Genomic DNA, 22,564 nt, shown 5'->3' on the forward strand with positions numbered 1-22,564 from the left:
CATCATAGATAATGCACTGTTGCCCATCGGCCAATTGTCGGAGGAGGCTGCAGAAGAACGAAATAAACATTTTCGGTCATACAGACAGAATTTTTCAAGAAAATTTTCAAGGGAAGAATGCAACCGTGTTATTTATCAAAGATTGCTCCTTACTTCAGATCCACTCGTAAGTAGTGAAAGATCGTTAAAGAAAACTTCACACAAGATTTTTTCTAGTGAAGTTATAGAACTATTAGAACCTGCCGAGCCCCACACAATATAGTATTGAGCACGAAGAAGTCGAGATAGAAACATCTTTCAATAAGAAAATTTAATTCATTTTTATTTATTTATGATTTATGAGAATAAAATGTGTTTTTTATTATAAAATATATGTTTTTCTTATTTATTTTTTAAAATAAATAGGTAGTTTTTTTTAAAATACAGTCTTTCGAAGCCATTAACGTCCAAAAATATTTTTGGCCGCCTAAATATTTCAAATCGACCACTGTGCACCGTCTTCAAAATTGCAAGGTAGTCCATATGTGGTATATATTAAACTAAAAAAGATCGATTAAATACATATATAATTAAGTTTGACAAAATTTTCTGTAGAAATAAAATTTTGATAAAAGTTTCTATACACCCAGAAAAAGAAAAAGTTTAGCCATTTTATTTCCATTAAGTTAATTTTTTTTTGTGAAATAAAAAAATTTACTTGTTTCAGTAAAAAAATCCCAAACTGAAAGCAGTTAGGAATAGTTCATTAACTAGAATAAGGCATGCAATTTTACTAATACTGTTTTCTTTGCTGGGTATAAGAATTTACTACTGAACAAGAAAATTTTATTCAATGATAACAAAGCATTCGTAAAAATAAACAAAACCCGAACTAAAACCAAGTTTCGCCAAATTCAGTAAAATTTCTTGTAAAACGATAACACTGACTTCCTTTATTATAGAAAGCTTATCATACATACGAATAACACTTGACATAGAAAAATATTTTAGTTCATTCATACTAAGAATTATTCAATCCTTTCAAAACTAAAGGAAACACACTTGTTAGAATATAAATAGAAATTTTCCTATATTTCTTTTATCTACCTGTAATCGATACCTGTCATCCATGCACTCGATATGTTTGCGCGTGGGTTGTTTTTTTAGTTGGAATCGCGTTGTTATGGTATACGGAGAGATTGTTAAAAAATAATATAATAAATAACAAATAAAATATTTGTTATTGTAAATTAGAGAGAAAAATTTTAGTTTTTTCAAAATTATTGAACATAAATAACAAACAATAAGTCTATCAATGTTCGTGATGGTGTATAAAGAAAGAAAACAGCAACAGAATAACAACCCCTTCATTCGTCTTCACTTTGGAATCTTCAATTATCAGGTAACATTCATACAGTGACGCTAACCTTTTGTGAAAAAATTGGTTTATGATTTTTTATATTTGTAGGTATTGAAATTGTAAAAGGAGGACAAAATCGGTACGCAGCATTAAAAGTGAAAGGAACAAGAAGAAGAAAAGCATTACGTTTTACAGTTGGTAACTTTACATGGAAATTGGAAGTAGTGGAATAATAAACTAATATTTCAAGGCCAGTCGATGCTGTTAATTCTTAATAAATATATTTAATATATTAATAAAACATGTCTTTTATTGAAGAAAAAATGTCTATATAAATAAATAAAACTGTATTTAAAAACGAAGGTAAGCAGTTCTAATTTTGAAGTAAAAGGTTTACCACAAATTTGTAAGATTTGTCCAAATGAATGAAAAAAGTTCAATAAAATGATTCCATATATGAATTCAATTCAGTTAAATTTTTTCATTCTGTAGTATAGTGGTACATAAATATAGCAAAATGTTAACTAATATATGGAATGCATTCTACCTAATTTCTACGAAAATCACATCGTTCAAACAAATAAAAATGTCTTTGGCGCTATACGAAGTTCAACTTTCATCACAATGAGTTCATTTTAACTTAAAGAAGTGATCACTTTTTTCTGGGTGTAGTAATAAAATTTTGACAAAATAAAATTTTGACAACTTTTTCTATAGAAATAAAATTTGGAGAAAATTTTCTATAGAAATGAATTTTAACAAAATTTTCTATAAAAATAACAATTTTTCTATAGAAATAAATTTTTGACAAAATTTTCAATAGAATTAAAATTTTGACAACACTCTCTATAGAATTAAAATTTTGACAACATTTTCCATAGAAATAAAATTTTGCCAAAATTTTCTATAGAAATAAAATTTGACAAAATTTTCTATAGGAATAAAAATTTGACAAAATTTTCCATAAAAATAAAATTTTGACAAAATTTTCCATAAAAATAAAATTTTGACAAAATTTTCAATAGAAATACAATTTTGGTAGATTATTTTTGGCTCGAGTGGCAACCATGATTATGAGCCGATACAGACCACTTTTTGGCGTTGCAAATTTCAATTGGATCGGATGAATTTTGTTTCTCCAAGAGGCTCCGGAGATCAAATCTGGGGAACGGTTTATATGGGGGCTATATATAATTATGGACCGATATGGACCAATTTTTGCATGGTTGTTAGAGACCATATAACACCACGTACCAAATTTCAACCGAATCGGATGAATTTTGCTCCTCCAAGAAGTTCCGGGGGTCAAATCTGGGGATTGATTTATATGGGGGCTATATATAATTATGGACCGATATGGACCAATTCTTTCGTGTTTGTTAGAGACCACATACTAACATCACGTTCCAAATTTCAACCGGATCGGATGAATTTTGCTCCTCCTAGAGGCTCCGGAGGACAAATCTGGGGATCGGTTTATATGGGGGCTATATATAATTATGGACCGATATGGACCAATTTTTGCATGGTTCTTAGAGACCATATACTAACACCACGTACCAAATTTCAACCGGATCGGATAAATTTTGCTCTTGCAACAGGCTCCGGAGGTCAAATCTGGGGATCGGTTTATATGGGGGCTATATAACATATAATTATGGACCGATATGGACCAATTTTTGCATGGTTGTTAGAGACCATATACTAACACCACGTACCAAATTTCAACCGGGTCAGATGAATTTTGCTCCTCTAAGAGGCTCCGGAGGTCAAATCTGGGGATCGGTTTATATGGGGGCTATATATAATTATGGACCGATATGGACCAATTCTTGCATGGTTGTTAGAGACTATATACTAATACCATGTACCAAATTTCAGCCCGATCGGATGAAATATGTTAAACTTATAGGCTCCGCAAGCCAAATCTGGGGGTCCGTTTATATGGGGGCTATACGTAAAAGTGCACCGATATGGCCCATTTGCAATACCATCCGACCTACATCAATAACAAGTACTTGTGCCAAGTTTGAAGTCGATATCTTGTTTCGTTCGGAAGTTAGCGTGATTTCAACAGAGGACGGACATGCTTAGATCGACTCAGAATTTCACCACGACCCAGAATATGTATACTTTAGGGGGTCTTAGAGCAATATTTCGATGTGTTACACCCATCCTATGGTGGAGGGTATAAAAATAATAAAAGCTTTGCATTTAAATTTAGTACCCCTTCCTGTTATAAATAGGTACAATAATGCGGACATACGTCCCGCCAACACATCCTATTACTCTTAGAATTCCATGCGTGGCGTAAAAAGCTAACGAAATCTTCTTTTTTCCTCTTTCGTTTTGATGAAATCCACCAACTTTGGCCATATGCGTTCTTCAAATATATTGACTACTTTAAGAGCTTTTCTCTGGTTACATATACGCCTTCATCTTGTTCCACGGCCTTTATAGTAGCCACGTTCGTCAAAGAAGCGCAAAGCGGCACTTTATTTTACTACACGCAGAGAAGGAATATGATCACCTCAAACATGTTTCAAGAGCAAAATGTTATTTTTGTATGTTGACCATGTAACATGTTTGTCACTAAAATGTTATTTTCTCGTCAAATATAACCTGCTTGCCGAAATCAGATGCATGATTTCCGAGGAAATAACATGGTTGCGAAAACCATGTTACATGGTCACCACCCAAAAATAACATTTTGCTCTTAAAACATGTTTGAGGTGATCATATTCCTTCTCTGGGTGTATTGGGGATAATCCAAAAGACTTGGTTTGAGGTGGAATGTGGCCTGCTAACACGTCCAACAGGAAGGCAGTACATTCGCTATAACGTGAACATCGCCCAACGTGAACACGCTTTTTTTTACACTAACTACTCCCTAAAGGTGGGTATTAAGTTCGAGTTTAGCCGCTAATTTTCACTAAAGTGAAAACTAAATGAGTAAAAAACGTCATAAAATTATACATATTTGTCGCAGATTTCATTATAACTTGATGGGGAATATCACAAAGCAAATTTTTACAAAGTTTATATTCCTTAAAATGGATTATTAAAGAAAAGTAATCGTGAAAAAATGACGATTTTAGTGGCTAAACTCGAACTTAATACCCACCTTAACACTGAAAAACATGCAATTTGACGTAAAAGGCAGATTCACAATGCCAAATTCAATTTCAAATACACCTACGGAGTTTTTTAGTGATCTATTTTGTCATTTTTCGTTAATTTTAATTATTAATTTAAATTGCTTTATAATTCCATACCCATTGATATTTTACCGATATCTTTTTTTATTTTTTATACAAGAAATTAAATTAAGTTTTTAATATTACTAATAACAAAAATAAAGACTATCACGCTAGAACGTGTAAAACTGCCGAATATGGCTATGTTTTATTCTGAAATTCGCTGAAGTTAGCTAACGTGAATTTTTTCGCAAACGTGAACTCTCTTGGTTTTAATTAGTTCACGTTACCGCAAGTGCACTGTATTTGTGAAATCTTCAAAAGCAAAGCATCCCATTAACTAAGTAACAACTTCTTCATGTACAAGTATGGAGTTACAAAGTTTCGGGCAACTCAAGCGCATCTTCCTCAGCTACTATTTTTCTCATTTAAATCCACTTTTAAGTCAATTCATACAATTTCAATTTTAAATTTGTATGTAAATATTTGACAGAATAAAACAGATGAAGCAAAACAGCTGACTTCGAATACTCGAAAAATGTTTCTCCCTACACACAAAAAACCAAATACGTAAGTTGACTTTGGAAAACTTTTTTTATATGTAGTTGAAATGGTTTATACAAGCTTTTGTTGACATACGAAAGGGATATTCGAACATTTTACAAAGTAAACTTGGTTCATGCTAAGTTGTTTATGATAACCTGCCATATTATTGATATGGCATATGTTCGAATTGCTCAACGTCAATAAACACTCGTTAAATTGTATACACCCAATATCAATCCATCTTCCTTTTTCAGAAGAACGAATAGCATTATCACGCAAATATGAGACATATCTCTATTGGTAAAATATGTACCATATTACTTATCGCACATCCTAAATATTCTTGTTGTAATCAAAAGACGTCCGCTCACGTTGAGTTCAATACGAGAATGACTTTATTTATATGATTACAAAAGAGTAAATTCTTTTATACCATTTATCGATAACAACAGTGATGATCAAGCAATGTTAACCCATATTAACATCATAACATTTCTCCCCCCGTATTTCAATCAAATTCATGGTAAGAACCTTGGAAACGTTTAGGCAGTTGTTTCGTGCGTGCTGATCTGGGCAATCCTTCAAAGTTTGACATAGCCGTATTTCCGTCCGGAGTATCAGTTGAAATGCGTACTGTCTGTTCACTTGACTCTGCAATCTGGCTTTCTGCAAGGTTTGCAGCTGATTTCTCTGAAGATTGCATCACTGGCAATGGTATTTTCGAAGGCACGTCCTGAGTTGTTCCAAGTGTCACGGATACTTGTTTCTGTTTGTTATGTGTTGGGTTACAACTAGATTCTTCATTACTTTGCACTGAGGTTGGTCTTAATTAATCTACGTGTCGACGCCAAACTCTACCATTATCTAACTGGACATCGTAATGTAGTTCTCCCATTTTACTTTTTACACACCCATATTGCCACTTCTTTTTGATAAATAATCCCGCGCCGCTACTCTCTCTCCCGGCGAAAAATGTTTTAATAATTCGGGTTGATGCTGCGTAGTCGCCTTTTCTGTTTCAATTAACAAGTCCAAACATGATTGAATCTGCCTGCCCAACATCGGCATTGATGGCGACTTAGCAGTTTTTGGGTGTATAGATCGTCTATACTACATAAGTATCTTTGACAATTCACCAATCATAGTGTATGCAGAACAATTGGATGCCATCAACTTGTTCTTGATTGTTTGAACATACCTTTCCGCCTGTCCATTGGTTGCAGGGTGGTATGGTGCTCCCTGTTTATATGTAATTTCATTATTCATTAAAAACGTTTGAAGCTCCTTCGAATCAAACTGTCTACCATGGCCACTAACCAGGCTACAGATTTTTCTGTGTAGTTTTTTTTGTTTGTTTTTGTTTTGCTCAACTCTTTCGCCGAAAGCGTTGGGTGCTTAATTGGTGTATAGCGCTTGATACTGGATCAAAAAAGTGAAAAAAGTAAATACAGTGAACCCACCAGGAAGGAAAATTTTGGTTAATTTTAGAAAATTTGGAACAATTTTAGAAAATTCTTCGCAATAGATCCAATAAACACAAGCACTGGTATGTTCTTAATTTCCCTCCAAACAGTTTTGATTGTTCTTGGTTTCACGTGAAACAAGATTTTTTGAAATCCCTTGTCGAAAAATAAAAATCTACAAGTCATATGATTTGCGGAGGAAACCATAGACCAAGAAAATGTATAGACGTCTCATGTCAATTTACAGCGCTGTAGTTTGTCTGCACACCGCAGATAAAACTTTCTTCTGCAAATAAGTGATTTTTTAATTTGGCTTTAATTTGTTTTCTTTATTCTATTGATGAAACACAAAATATTGTTAAAGCATATAAAATTCTGTACATCCACACCTTTTTTTAATGCAAATTGACTGATTTGTACGGTAATTCTCGTTTGTCGAAAAGATATTGAGTCTCTTGACTGCGAAATTGAGTGCGATGACTGCGCACTGCAAATAAACAAAATCATTGTAAATTGACATGAGATGTCTATACATTTTCTTTGTCTATGTAGGAAAATGTAAACATATAATCACATTTGTGGCACATTTCTTATGTCATTCCGCGCGTAATACATCGAAATACCATATTGGTCTCAGATCCCATAAAGTATATATATTATGGGTTGAGGTGAAATCCTTTGTCGAACTAAAGGGTGATACGGTCAAAATTTGGTCAAGGGAAAACGCATGTAAATCGGTGAAATCGTTTATTTAAAAAATCAAATTAAATTTGTTTTTCAAGTTCAATTAGCATAAAATTCAGGAAAAATATTCAGTTAGGCTTTCGCTTTTCCAAATCCGAATTGCCGGGCCTCACGCTTGACACCTGCCATCAGATTTTGTACAGCCACCTTGTCCACCTTCTTCGCCGCAGAAAGCCAGTTTGCCTTGAACTGTTGCTCGTCCTTAGCAGTTTTTTGGTCTTCTTTAGGTTCCGCTTGACAATAGCCCAGTATTTCTCAATTGGGCGGAGCTCTGGCGTGTTGGGAGAGTTCTTGTCCTTGGCAACCACCTGCACGTTGTTGGCGGCGTACCACTCCATGGCCTTTTTACCGTAATGGCAAGATGCCAAATCCGGCCAAAACAGTACGGAACAACCGTGTTTCTTCAGGAAAGGCAGCAGACGTTTATTCAAACACTCTTTTCACTTGGTTGACAGTCCCGGAAGCTATGAAAATGCTGCTTTTCAAGCCACAGGTACAGATGGCTTGCCAAACCAGATATTTCTTTGCGAACTTTGACAGTTTTATGTGCTTGAAAATATCTGCTACATTTCCCCTTCCTTTTGCTGCTGCTGTCCCGGAAGCTGCTTGTAGTCGGCTTTGACGTAGGTTTCGTCGTCCATTACCACGCAGTCAAACTTCGTCAGCATCGTCGTGTACAGCCTCCGGGATCGCGCTTTGGCCGTCGTATTTTGTTCATCATCGCGATTTGGAGTCACTACCTTCTTGTAAGTCGATAGTCCGGCTCGTTTTTTGGCTCGATGCACGGTTGTAGACGATACACCCAGCTTATTTGCGGCATCTCGGAGAGAGAGGTTAGGGTTTCGCTTGAAACTACCAGCAACTCTCTTTGTCGTCTCAGCGGCTTCCGGTTTTCGATTTCCCCCAGATCCAGACTTCCTGGCTGTCGACAAACGTTCCCCAAACACTTTAATTACATTTGTAACGGTTGATTTGGCAACTTTTAGCGATTTTGCCAGCTTTGCGTGCGAGTAGCTCGGATTTACGCGATGCGCGAGCAAAATTTTGATACGCTGCTCTTCTTGCTTGGACGGCATTTTGACAACTGAAGAGTGAATTCCAAAATCAAAATAGGAGCAATATTCTACACACACCTTCAAAATGAGGGGGAGGGGAAATACGTCAAGTTTATATTGACCAAATTTTGACCGTATCACCCTTTAAAGATGCCCGTCTGTGGAAATCACGCTAATTTCCGAACGAAACACCTTGAAACTAGGTATGAAGTTTAGTGAAAAGTTTTCCCATCTGTGAGGGGAAATGTAGGTTAGGTTAGGTATAGTGGCGGCCCGATATTTCAGGCTCACTTGGACTATTCAGTCCATTGTGATACCACAGTGGTGAACTTCTCTGTTATCACTGAGTGCTGCCCGATTCTATGTTAAGCTCAATGACCTCCTTTTTATAGCCAAGTCTGAACGGCGTTCCACATTGCAATGAAACCACTTAAGAAGCTTTGAAACACTCAGAAATCTCACCAGCATTGCTCAGGTGGGATAATCAACCGCTGAAAAACTTTTTGGTGTTTAGTCCAAACTGGGTTTGAACCTACAACCCTGTGTATGCAAGGCGGGCATGCTAACCATTGCCCCACGGTGGCTCCGAAATGTAATCCTCAAATTGAAATGTATCTCCACTCAATAGTTTCTCAAAAATATTTCGATGTAAGACAAATTAAATATTGACATTGTTGAGAATATTTTTCAACAAAAATTTGTATAAAAACTAACCCTGACATTTAGTTCAGCAATATCAAGACAAAAACATTTACATGTGAATACCAAATCAAAACGATATATTTTGTAATGGAAGAAACTGTTACAATATTTGGAACAGTCTCATCTAGGTCTAAAATTAAATTCAAGAATATAAGTCATCATAAGCGTTTACATTGTCTTATTTCATCAAAACACAAAATTATTCAAATATATTGAAAAAATTAATTTTAGAAAATTAACTAAACTGTATTAGAAACGCAGATGTCACACCGATTTCATAAAAATAAGTAAACATTTATTAGACAAAATTATTATTTTTCATTTATTTAAGAAAATTTAGTAGTTTAAAGGAAAAGTTGGATTTAGAAATTGCAAAAATGTCTTTAGTCCCATACGATGTTCAAGATGGGCGTTTTATTGGTAAAATTTTACAATTTTAAGAAATTCTGAACTATTTTGAGGAAGATACGAATTTAGTTAATCTTTATGCTTCATTTGAGCATATTTTTTGCCTTGGGTTTAGTTAATTGAACTAACGTACACAAAAATTATTAGAGTAAAGAAAACTTTCTCCAAACATAATAATTCTATGAACTAAAATAAAGTTAAATTGGCTTTAGTGAAATAGGGAGTTCACTTTTTTAAGTGAAGGAAGCGGGGAATTAAAATAAAGATACATTTAAGACAAAATTCTCTTTTAAATTTGAGTTTTGCTTACTTGATTCTAGGCAACAAATTTTATTTTAATCGCTTTCTCAGCTTTTTTCTTCATGTGCTTTCAAAGTCCATTAAAAAAGTTTTGACATCAACTTAAATTTTCATATTCAGACTCAACTTCAAGTAGAAATTATGATATGTTTCAAGTAAATAACACCTTTAAAATAAAGTTTTTTTTAGCTTTGTGGACAAGATGCAATATGTCTACAAATTTACTGACGATTTCTTTAATTTTGAATATTTTTTGAGAAGTATTAAAGTCAAGTTGACTTTAGTAAAACGAAATTTTCTTTCACGGTAGAACACCTAATTTTAAGTCGAATCGCTTAACTACAAGGACAAAATGACTTCATTGAAAAGTTTATCGACTTTTGTACAAGGAAAAAAACTATATCAGCGAAATGCGTCTTTTATGGTAAGCAAACCTCGCATTTGAAATTTAAGCACATGAAATCTTTGGCCCCACGACAATATTTTTTGTTTTTCGGTGTATGATGTCAAACGTTTCTGACAAGCGTTAGAATGCATTAAAAATCATAAAAACAAATATTAAAAATATTTATTTGGCAAAATATTACAAAATTGTTTAATTCACATCCAAAACACTGAATTCGAATCACATCTTAAGAATTGCAACGGCTGTTGAAATGGTACACCCAGAAAAAGTGACCCCTTCTTTAAGTTAAAATGAACTCATTGTGAAGAAAGTTGAACTTCGTATAGCGCCAAAGTCATATTTATTTGTTTGAACGATGTGATTTTCGTATAAATTAGTTAGAATGCATTCCATATATTAGTTAATATTTTCCTATATTTATGTACCACTATACTACAGAATGAAAAAAATTAACTGAATTGAATTCATATATGAAATGATTTTATTGAACTTTTTCATTCATTTGGACAAATCTTACTTTTTTGTGGTAAACCTTTTACTTCAAAATTAGAACTGCTTACCTTCGATTATATTTTATTTTATTTATGTCGATACAACTTTATTTTATTTATGTTTTATTAATATATTAAAAATGTTGTTGTTTGATAGTTGACCTTTAAATTGTTAATTATATTTGTTTAATTCGGCTTAAGATCATGTCATAAAAACAGATGTTGTTATTTTTTTGAGTTGTTTTTTTATTCAAAAATAACCTCCAATGTTTCGAAACATCACCGATGTTCGTCTTCAGGGAAATTTCTTTAAACAAATAACAGAAAAACATTTTACACATTGATTAACAAAAATATATATCAAACTCGGAAAATACTGATTATTACATTTAGAAGTAAAAGAAACATGAACTTATTCGCAAACGAGTAGATTTACAACTAAGTCTAATTTGATTTTGTATATTTCTGCACAATATTTCGATAAATATGTGCACAATGGTCCGTATCAGTCTTGAAATTCATCCGTCTTTTATAGTTGTTTTCTTGGGTCAAAATATCTACGTCCTTAAGATTTGGCTTGTGTCCTGTTAGGGTGCAATGTGCTGCAAGAGCCGTCTTTCGATCCAAGGGCTTGTCAGTGGCTTTCTGATCAGATTTATGCCCTGAGATTCTAGTTTTTAATTTGGTTTTTGTTGTACCAACGTATACTTTTTGACAAGTATCCGATTCTTTTCCATCGCATTTAATCTTATATACTACGTTCGACATATCATCTTTCTTGATTTTAGATTTTGTCTTATTGAAGAATTTATTGACATTATTGTGAGTCCTTTGTGCAAAAAAAAAATATTTATTAAGAATCAACAGCATCGAAATATTTGTTTATTATTCCACTGTTTCCAATTTTCGTGTAATGTTATCAACTGTAAAACGTAATGTTTTCTTCTTCTTGTGCCTTTCACTTTTAATAAGTTGCTGCCTAACGAGTTTGTCCACCTTTTACAATTTCAATACCTACAAATATAAAAAATCATAAACCAATTTTTTCACAAAAGGTTAGCGTCACTGAATGTTACATAGTTCCCTCCAAGAGCGATACAACGATTATAACGACCTTCCAATTTTTTGATACTACTTTGGTAGTACTCCTTCGCTTTTGCCTCAAAATATAACTCAGTTTCGGCGATCACCTCTTCATTGCAGCCATATTTTTTTTCCTGCGAGCATCCTTTTGAGATCTGAGAACAAGAAAAAGTCGCTGGGTCCAGATCTGGAGAATACGGTGGGTGGGGAAGCAATTCGAAGCCCAATTCATGAATTTTTGCCATCGTTCTCAATGACTTGTGGCACGGTGCGTTGTCTTGGTGGAACAACACTTTTTTCTTCTTCATATGGGGCCGTTTTGCCGCGATTTCGACCTTCAAACGCTCCAATAACGCCATATAATAGTCACTGTTGATGGTTTTTCCCTTCTCAAGATAATCGATAAAAATTATTCCATGCGCATCCCATAAAACAGAGGCCATTACTTTGCCAGCGGACTTTTGAGTCCTTCCACGCTTCGGAGACGGTTCACCGGTCGCTGTTCACTCAGCCAACTGTCGATTGGACTCAGGAGTGTAGTGATGGAGCCATGTTTCATCCATTGTCACATATCGACGGAAAACCTCGGGTGTATTACGAGTTAACAGCTGCAAACACCGCTCAGAATCATCAACACGTTGTTGTTTTTGGTCAAATGTGAGCTCGAGCGGCACCCATTTTGCACAGAGCTTCCGCATATCCAAATATTGATGAATGATATGACCAACACGTTCCTTTGATATCTTTAAGGCCTCTGCTATCTCGATCAACTTCATTTTACGGTCATTCAAAATCATTTTGTGGATTTTTTTGATATTTTCGTCGGCAACCACCTCTTTCGGGCGTCCACTGCGTTCACCGTCCTCCGTGCTCATTTCACCACGCTTGAATTTTGCACACCAATCAATTATTGTTGATTTCCCTGGGACAGAGTCCGGAAACTCATTATCAAGCCAAGTTTTTCCTTCCACCGTATTTTTCCCCTTCAGAAAACAGTATTTTTATCAAAACACGAAATTCCTTTTTTTCCATTTTATTTTTTTTTTTGACAATAACAAAAGACGCTCTATCTCACAAGCTAATTGACTTACAGACGTCAAATTTTGACACGAATTATTTGAAGGTTTGTACTATATAAAAATAATATGCATTTAATACTAGCGACGCCATCTATGTGTCAGACCGGGGACTTATCAGCCAACCTGTTATTCTAGTTAATTAACTATTCCTAACTGCTTTCAGTTTAGGATTTTTTTACTGAAACAAGTAAATTTTATTATTTCACTATTAACTTAACGGAAATAAAATGGCTAAACTGGCTAAATATATGAAAATTTTTTCCTTTAGTTTCGAGGGCACATTTTTCTGGGTGTAGGCATCCATCCTATGACAAGTCCATGTTAAATTCATCGCTTTTGCACCAAATTTGCACCGCTTCCGGGTCCAAAAAGATCATTTTCACTGCGTGTTTGGCGACGCTTTTTTTTTTTTTTTTTTGCTCGGTTCCTATAAAAAACAAAGTTCGGAGCCCATTAGATTCTGGATTAGAATTCCCGACTGTGCATATAACTCGGACAAGGTAACCAGGGGAAGTTCTATATAAGTACCAAACTGAAATAGTACACGCAAAAAATAATTCTTTCCTCCCAAACGAAATTTTAGATAAACAAAGTTCGCACTCGCGGTAGCGTGAACACCGCCTAACGTGAACTCCGCATCACGTGAACACGCTTTTTCTTACACTAACTACTCCGTAACGCTGAAAAACAAGAATTTTACGTCAAAAGCAGATTCACAATGCCAAATACAATTTCAAATACACATACGGAATTTTTTAGTGATCTAGTTTGGCCTTTTTTCGTATATTTTAATTATTAATTTAAATTGCTTTATAATTCCAATCTCTTTTTTATGTTTACATGAAGTTAAATTAAGTTTTTAATATTACTAATAACAAAACTAAAAGACTATAACGCTAGAAAGCGTAAAACTCCCGAATATGGCTATGTTTTGTTCTGAAATTCGCTGAAGTTCGCTAACGTGAACATTTTTGCTAGGTTAGGTTAAAGTGGCAGCCCGATTAAGATTCAGGCTCACTTATGGCGATTTCGATTGGGGTAAAAGGTGCAACATTCTCGAAATTGATTACAAAATATGAGGGACACTGTCATTGTTTTTGGATGCTGGATCCCTCGCAATACATTGAATTAACAATAACTTTGGAATGACACTACCATTTAGGCGAAAATACATTGAGGGAAAAAGTAGTGCAACACCAAGGCAACATATTTTTTGCAAAACGAAAACGCCCTTAGACTATTCAGTCCATTGTGATACCACATTAACTAAAATTACCTATTACATATGGGCACCGCTGAACCTTCTTGATTATTTTTCTTTATTGAACCAACCAGATTGTTCCAAAAACATTAGCAGACTGCTTAAGCTAACGTTTTCCAGATCCGCCAGTAATCTGAAGCTATATGCTCCTAAAAGTTGCTTGCGCTTTACACAAAATGCAGGACACTCACACAAGAGGTGTTTAATTGATTCCTTTTCCTCCGCATCATGACAGCTCATACAATAGTCATTATACTTCGCGCCAATAGTTTTTGCAAAATCGCCTATCAGGCAGCGACCCGTTATAGCAGATATCAGGAGTGATATCTGACGTCTCGAGAACACTAGCATATCTAGTGTGCGGTTTAAGTTTAAATGGGGCCATATTTGCTTGGTGTCGTTACAGCCCTTGCAATCCTCCCATCGAACATTTGCCATCATAACAGCCTTCTCACGCAGCATGAGCTTGCAGGTAGCCAGGGGCATACCAACAGATTCTAGTTCCCCTGGAATATGTAAGGGAGTCCCTAGCCTTACCACCTCATCCGCTTCGCAGTTCCCCGGTATGTTCCTATGGCCAGGCACCCATATTAGGTGAATATTGTACTGCTCAGCCATCTCATTGAGAGATTTGCGGCAATCGATGGCCGTTTTCGAGTTGAGGAACACAGAGTCCAAGGATTTTATTGCAGGTTGACTGTCGGAGTATTTTTTGGAACATTACTTCTCAGCCAATTCGCCACCTCTCTTATTGCTAATAAAGGGTGATTCTTTTGAGGTTAGGATTTTCATGCATTAGTATTTGACAGATCACGTGGGATTTCAGACATGGTGTCAAAGAGAAAGATGCTCAGTATGCTTTGACATTTCATCATGAATAGACTTACGATCTGCCACAACGTCGAATTTTCAGTGAATGGGCCCTAGAAAAGTTGGCAGAAAATCCGCTTTTTTATCGACAAATTTTATTCAGCGATGAGGCTCATTTCTGGTTGAATGGCTACGTAAATAAGCAAAATTGCCGCATTTGGAGTGAAGAGCAACCAGAAGCCGTTCAAGAACTGCCCATGCATCCCGAAAAATGCACTGTTTGGTGTGGTTTGTACGCTGGTGGAATCATTGGACCGTATTTTTTCAAAGATGCTGTTGGACGCAACGTTACGGTGAATGGCGATCGCTATCGTTCGATGCTAACAAACTTTTTGTTGCCAAAAATAGAAGAACTGAACTTGGTTGACATGTGGTTTCAACAAGATGGCGCTACATGCCACACAGCTCGCGATTCTATGGCCATTTTGAGGGAAAACTTCGGAGAACAATTCATCTCAAGAAATGGACCGGTAAGTTGGCCACCAAGATCATGCGATTTGACGCCTTTAGACTATTTTTTGTGGGGCTACGTCAAGTCTAAAGTCTACAGAAATAAGCCAGCAACTATTCCAGCTTTGGAAGACAACATTTCCGAAGAAATTCGGGCTATTCCGGCCGAAATGCTCGAAAAAGTTGCCCAAAATTGGACTTTCCGAATGGACCACCTAAGACGCAGCCGCGGTCAACATTTAAATGAAATTATCTTCAAAAAGTAAATGTCATGGACCAATCTAACGTTTCAAATAAAGAACCGATGAGATTTTGCAAATTTTATGCGTTTTTTTTTAAAAAAAGTTATCAAGCTCTTAACAAATCACCCTTTATATCAGCCTGAAAAACACTACAGTGATTAGGTAATCTTTTCGCTATTCGAAGTTCCAGATCATTAGAATATACTCCTAAACCCAATTGTCCATCCAATTTGGAGCCATCAGTGTAGAAATCTATATATTCTTTATTCCCCGGGGTCTTTGTGCACCACGCCTCACTGTTGGGGATTAGAGTCTCAAACTTTTTGTCGAAAAGTGGACTCGCCAAAGTGTAATCCACTACGTTAGGCACATCTGGCGTTATTTTGAGGACCGAACTGTGACCGTAACTTTTTTCCGACCACAGCGATAGCTCGCGCAACCGCACAGCCGTTGTTGCAGCTGATTGTTTGGCCAAAATGTCTAAAGGCAATAGATGCAGCATGACATTAAGGGAATTTGTTCCTGTCTTGCTGAATGCGTCTGAGATACACAAACACGCCATACGCTGAACTTTGTCTAAACTTGTTGGTTGGTGAAGTGCCGGCCACCAGACTACAACACCATATAGCATTGTAGGTCTAACCACTGCCGTATATAGCCAATGCACAAATTTTGGTTTTAGTCCCCACTTTTTTCCTATTGCCTTTTTGCACGAGTACAAAGCTACCTTTGCTTTTCTCGCCCTTTCTTCAATATTAAGCTTAAAGTTCAGCTTCCTGTCCAAAATAACGCCAAGGTATTTTGCACACTCACCAAAGGGATTTTCAATACCCCCTAAGGAAATTACCCCAAGACCATTGTCTTTTGGCCCATTTCTCTGTCATCCGGAGGGCCCTCTGAATAATATCTCTGATTGTGGATGGGAATTTTCCCCTGACTGCTAGAGCCACATCATCTGCGTATGCCACCACTTTCATCCTTTATTTTTCTAGGGTAACCAGAAGGTTATTTATAGCAACATTCCAAAGAAGAGGTGATAGAACTCCTCCTTGAGGAGTGCCTCTGTTCACATACCTTTGTATGTTTGCTTGTCCTAGTGTGGCTGAAATACGTCTCTTCATTAGAAGTTCGTCTAATAGCCTAAGTATACCTGGATCAACATTCAGGGTTGCCAGTCCATTTAATATCGAGCTCGGATGGACATTATTGAACGCCCCTTCGATGTCTAGAAACGCCACGATTGTGTATTCTTTGACAGATAGTGAGCTTTCAATAAAGCTGACTAGTTCATGTAATGCGGTCTCAGTAGACCTGCCCTTCGAGTATGCATGCTAACGTGAACTCTCTTGGTTTTAATTAGTTCGCGTTACCACGAGTGCACTGTATTCGATTTTATAAATTTTTTACATTTTACCTTTCGCCTGGATGGAGAATCGAACGGCAATTTGTAAGCCAACACACTATCCACTGAGCTATGTAGCTGTTATTGTCATCAATAGACAATTATCCATATAAGTTATTTATATAGCATAGCTTGCGGCGCCCACGAGCCGATTAAACAAACTTTATTTAACAGAAACATACATTTAGTTGCGCACCGTGGAGCAGTGGTTGCTACGTCTGCCTTGCATGCCAAGGGTTGTGGGTTCGATCCCTGCTTCGACCGAACACCAAAAAAAAAATTTTTACATATATTCTAGATATGTTCGGATGATTCCGAAAAGATGTTAAACATTACATACTATTATATTAAATTTTTACTATGAACTGTAAAATGTGTCTTATTAAAGACTTAAAGTCAGAAAAGAACAGTGCTTGATATAAACGAAATGGACTGTGTTGTTGGTTCAAAAAAAATTTTTTTTTTGAAAAAATAAAAATTTTGTAACAAACGAATTTTTTTGGTGATAATAGTTTAAAATTTTCGAAGCAATTCAAAAAACTTTTTCAAACGTTTTTTTTCTTTGCGTGTAGGATACAATTTTGGAACAAATTGCAATAGTTTACTTAAATTATTTTTTAAATTACCAAGTTTGAATTAACCTAATGGTACGAAAATCCAGCTTTTGTAATATTGGTAGTAAAATTTTATGTAAAATATTGTAGAAAAATCCCCGGAATTTTCCGCTCTTAATTGCCAGGAAGACGATAACGATACAATTGTTTTAATCAGTCAGCTTCTTAATTGTTTAAACAATGTAGCATCCAAAATTTCTGCAAAAATATATTAGTTTAGAGACCTTTCTAAAAAGTTAATTTAATTTTTTTCCTTGGCAATTATTACAAACTATTTGGAGAAATTTCTGCCAATTGCCCATGATTTTCCATATTTTTTATATATAGGTCCACTCAGCAATAATAGACAAGTTCACCATTGTGGTATCACAATGGAGTGAATAGTCTACGTGAGCCTGAGCCTGCTACTATACCTAACCTAATCCAACACATTTTAAAAAATTTCGTAAACATTTTGCCCATTTAGAAGTAATTCGCAAAATATTTGAAAATGCATTAAAGATTAGTAGTTTCAAGTCAACTTGAATTTATGTTGAAAAGTATGTTTATGCTCAAACTTAAAACTTGTTACATTTGTTTATATGGAATATAATATAAGTTTAACAAGTAACTTTTTTGTTTGTAACTACATACAACGGAAGTAATATGTTACGGTAGTAAGCTATTGTCATAAACAAATTCTTTTTATGTGATCCATTGAAGAAGGTTTGGCCGAATTTACTTGTTTTAGTTCGATATAACAATGGTCGGTCCATTGCCTAAGTCACCGTACAAAAATATATGTATATATCCTATCATTTATGGTTTGTTTCATTTGTTCATATAGTTTGAAGACTTTTAACAATGGCGGACTACTTCGATGAACTTGGCCACACCCCAACGGGCCCTGAAGGAGCAAATGATTTCGACAGAAATTACAAGCGTTTGCAAATCCTCGCAATTATGAACGGAATTGATATGGAAATAGAAGTGCCAGAGGCATCGAAAAGAGCTATAGCCGAGTTACCCATTCACGAGATAACAGTTGACGATGACAAAGGTGACCTTGAATGCGCAGTTTGCAAACAACCAGCCGAAAACGGGGATCAATATAAAATTTTGCCATGTAAACATGAATTTCACGAGGAGTGTGTATTATTGTGGTTAAAGAAGGTAATGTCATATTATTGCCCAATATTTTTTTCTTTTTTTTGTAATTTTACTTTATTTCATTTTAAGTTTTACTACTAACCCCCATTTTCATGATGCTTCGTTAGAGCAAGGTTAGCTGACCAACTTTCGAAGCGTACAACAGGTACGTGTATAAACCTGCCCATGAGTAAAGAAATTGACTACTAAACATTTTTTAGTCAAAATTATACTTTTAACCCTTTATCACTCATGAACTCCGATTTGTATTGGAGATGATAACAAAAAAATAACTTTAAGGACCCACGAACCTTGAATTAAAACCTCACGATTTCATGTTATTTACAAAATTCTATAATGGTATATACGTATAATCGTGTTAATTGTCATACAATGTATGCTGGGTAGTTAGTCTTTTTTGATTGTGTGGGCCTCGTTGCTGCAGAGCTTTCGGCATGGTATATTTAACGGAAAAAGAGTGTCGGTGTTGTTGATTCTGGATTGTCGTTGATACAGTTTATTCGGTGTCGCACAGTGGTTTCAAATCGTTTTTTTAAATAACTCTGCAACTTTGACTTCATTAACTTAATTTATCTATCTTGATTGAAAAGTTAATTGTATAAATTAATTTATTGATTGAAAAAATTTTCAATTTCAATCAACTTTTTAATTGAAAATGTTTTGGTGATATTTTTTCTGTGTATGTAGGTCTGGTACTGAGTATAAGTACAATGGTACGATATGAAGAAGAATTAAATGATTTTATGTACGGACGAATACATTTTGTTCCACACTGTGGACAATATAGGTCCAAACAATTTCAATTTTTTAAACTTGGTCCGATGGTGGTCATTTTTATCAAATGAATCATTTTTTCCAATTTTTTTTTCTAGCATTTTATTCCATATTCAATATCCAAAACTATTTGAGTTACCATTTTCACAACCGTGGTGCAATGGTTAGCATGTCCGCCTTGCATTCGACCAAACACCAAAAAGTTTTTCAGCGGTGGATTATTTCACCTCAGTAATGCTGGTCACATTTCTGAGTGTTTCAAAGCTTCTCTAAATGGTTTCACTGCAATGTGGAACACCGTTCGGACTAGAAGTGTGCACATGAGTAATATTTTACTCACGCACACTCACGACGGAGAAATCTTACTCACGCACACTCAAGCACAATATGGTTTGGTAGGACTCACGCTCACGCACACTCACGAAAAGAAAATTTGTCACTAAAATTGTAAATGAATTCAACTCGTAAGCGTTTTATGTCTGTGGACGGGTTTTTTTCGTGAGTGTATTTTTCCGAAATTCGTAACTCACGCACACTCACGAAAAAATTATTTTCGTGACTCACGCTCACGCTCGACTTTTGGGTTGTTAATCACGCTCATGCACACCAACGCCGTTGCCATCAGCGACTCTAAACGTCTATTCAACATATTTGTTTGAAATTATATTTATGAAGCATCGATGTCACTAACATAATATAATATAATCTAACATATTAACATTATATTTTTGCGCATTTTCAAAACACATAGTTGTTATTCAAGAACATATGAAAAACAAACTTTTTTGACCGTGCAGTTATGAGAGATTAAGTTTTATGAGCCAATATAGCAAATGTCTCTCAAAAATTGTCCACTTTTGAGAGGTGTCCAAGTTTGAGAGGTTTCGTCGTATTCGTGTTCATTCGGTTTAATTTCATTGTTTGTTTGTATAATTTTAAAGCTTGATTACTAACCATTTTATTTCCATTACTTTAAAATGTATTTTATATTTACAGGCTAATTCTTGTCCATTATGTCGCTTTGAACTGGAAACGGATGATGAAGCTTACGAAGAACTTAGACGCTATCGCCAAGATGAATCAAACCGAAGAGAACGACAAAGTAACCTATTAGATTCAATGTTTTCTTAGATACATTCCTTTTTTGTCCGTTAACATATAAATATGTCCAAGGGTTAAATAAAATAATTTTTGGTGATTGGAGTGTTGGCGTTTGCTTTATTTCGTTTTATTTTATCAGCTAAGTAATATTCGTGTGAACATAAGACTAGGAAGGCCTCTGGGTGGGGGCTTAGACCCCCCCCCCCCCAGAAGAATTTTAGCTCCCCCAGAATTTGAAAACCTATTTTTTCCATTGTTTTTATATAAATAAAAAATAAAAATAAATAAATAAAATTAAACAAGTAAATACACAAAGTTGCGCTAAAGACTTTCATGCACAATCGAATTACTTGGGTTGTGGTAGCAGTTGCCGATGGCAATATAGTTTTATTTCTTAACGTTGTCTTCTAAATTGTAAGTTAGTTTCTTTATTATAAGTGAATGCTTGACGTCTGATATTTATGAAATAAAGCTGTGGTTGAACTTATGATTTGAGTTTTTATATTTATGTTTAGTTTAATATCTAAAGCCCATTTACTATTTAATTAAATAAATAGTAATTGATATTAAAACTATTCTTCCATAAATGCACATATTAATAATGCTGCAACAAAGTGTCGCCAAAAAACTAGTGAAAAATTTCTTTTTGTGTATCGGAGTGGTGCAAAATTGGCGGAGAAGTGATGACTGTAATATGAACTGTCATAGGAAGGATGTCCACAATTTCAGCAGCCGTTGCACTAAATTTACATCACTTTTTAAGGTGTGATCCGAATTTAGTGTTTTGAATGTGAATTAAAAAATTTTGTGATATTTTCCCGTATAAATTATTTTAAATGCATTCCAATGGAATATTTTCAAAAATTATCGATTTTTTAGCATTCTTTCGGCAATATAGCATTCTTCGCCATTTGAATAATTTGTACCATTTTATTAATTCTTTTTAACCTATTTGAAAAAAATATTAATGGGTATTTTGACAAAACGAGCTATAAAAAAATTTAATTAGTTAAATTTCCTGTGTAGTTAAAATAATTAACTTTGAACAATTCCTTTAGAACAATTTCCAATTTTTTGCTGGGAAAAAGTGTGGAACTACTTGTTATAAACACAAAGAGTTCTATTTTACAACTGAAGTTTTATTTCAATGTCTATATACTTACCCCCATATGCAAAAAAGTTAAAGAAAACTTCAAGCCTACTTTTACCAAATAAATTCCTTCGATAAACTGTCAATAAATTATTTTACATATGGGCATTAAAATATAAAATTATAAATGTAATTTGAATAGCCTACCTGATTATAGATATAAGTTGAAATACAAGTATAATATTAACAAGTATTATTACAACATCTTCCTTTTTTTAATATAAATAGAAACATCGCCATAAATAATAAATGTAAATAATTTTTAAACAAATACTTAATACATACAAAAACTACAATTTTCAATATTTTAACTTATTTGGAGGTTTTATGATTCTTCCACTTCTCGACCTGATTTGATTATTAGTTGTGTTCGTATCGTCAGTGTTTTCAATACCGCTGTTATTGTTATTTTGTATGTCGGATGTATTCATGTGGCTATTCCTTTTCTGATTAATCTCTAAAAAATGCTGTCTATTTCTTCTAAATGTTACCCCTTATTGATCCTCAATCATATATGACCTAGGTTGTTCACATTTTCTACAATGGTACCTGGAAGCCAACCGGATAATGGATTTTTCTTGAAATATGTTTGGCTACCTATCTCAATAGGTTTAATTTTTTCAGATTTTTTATTATAATGATACGATACTGCAATAAAGACATAACAATCTCTTCCAGTCTCACGACATTTCTGTAAAATCTTCTTTATAGTCTGTACACTTCTTTCTGCTAGGCCAT

At 34.8% G+C, this 22,564-nt stretch overlaps 1 protein-coding gene across 4 annotated transcripts in view; it reads left to right on the forward strand.

Annotated features, from left to right (window-relative positions):
* Positions 1 to 20,778, forward strand: part of LOC142221454 (E3 ubiquitin-protein ligase RNF181 homolog) — a 112,294-nt gene extending 91,516 nt beyond the window's left edge. For all 4 annotated transcript variants that reach the window (XM_075291211.1, XM_075291209.1, XM_075291213.1 and 1 more), the window contains 2 exons: positions 18,479 to 18,804; positions 20,572 to 20,778. In XM_075291211.1, coding sequence (XP_075147326.1) covers positions 18,496 to 18,804; positions 20,572 to 20,706 — 444 coding nt within the window. In that variant the 5' untranslated portion in view covers positions 18,479 to 18,495 and the 3' untranslated portion in view covers positions 20,707 to 20,778. The remainder of the gene's footprint in view (positions 1 to 18,478; positions 18,805 to 20,571) is intronic.
* Positions 20,779 to 22,564: the final 1,786 nt, after the last annotated feature.

Source organism: Haematobia irritans, chromosome 1 (assembly GCF_050003625.1).
Source record: "Haematobia irritans isolate KBUSLIRL chromosome 1, ASM5000362v1, whole genome shotgun sequence".
In the NCBI taxonomy this organism is placed as follows: domain Eukaryota; kingdom Metazoa; phylum Arthropoda; class Insecta; order Diptera; family Muscidae; genus Haematobia; species Haematobia irritans.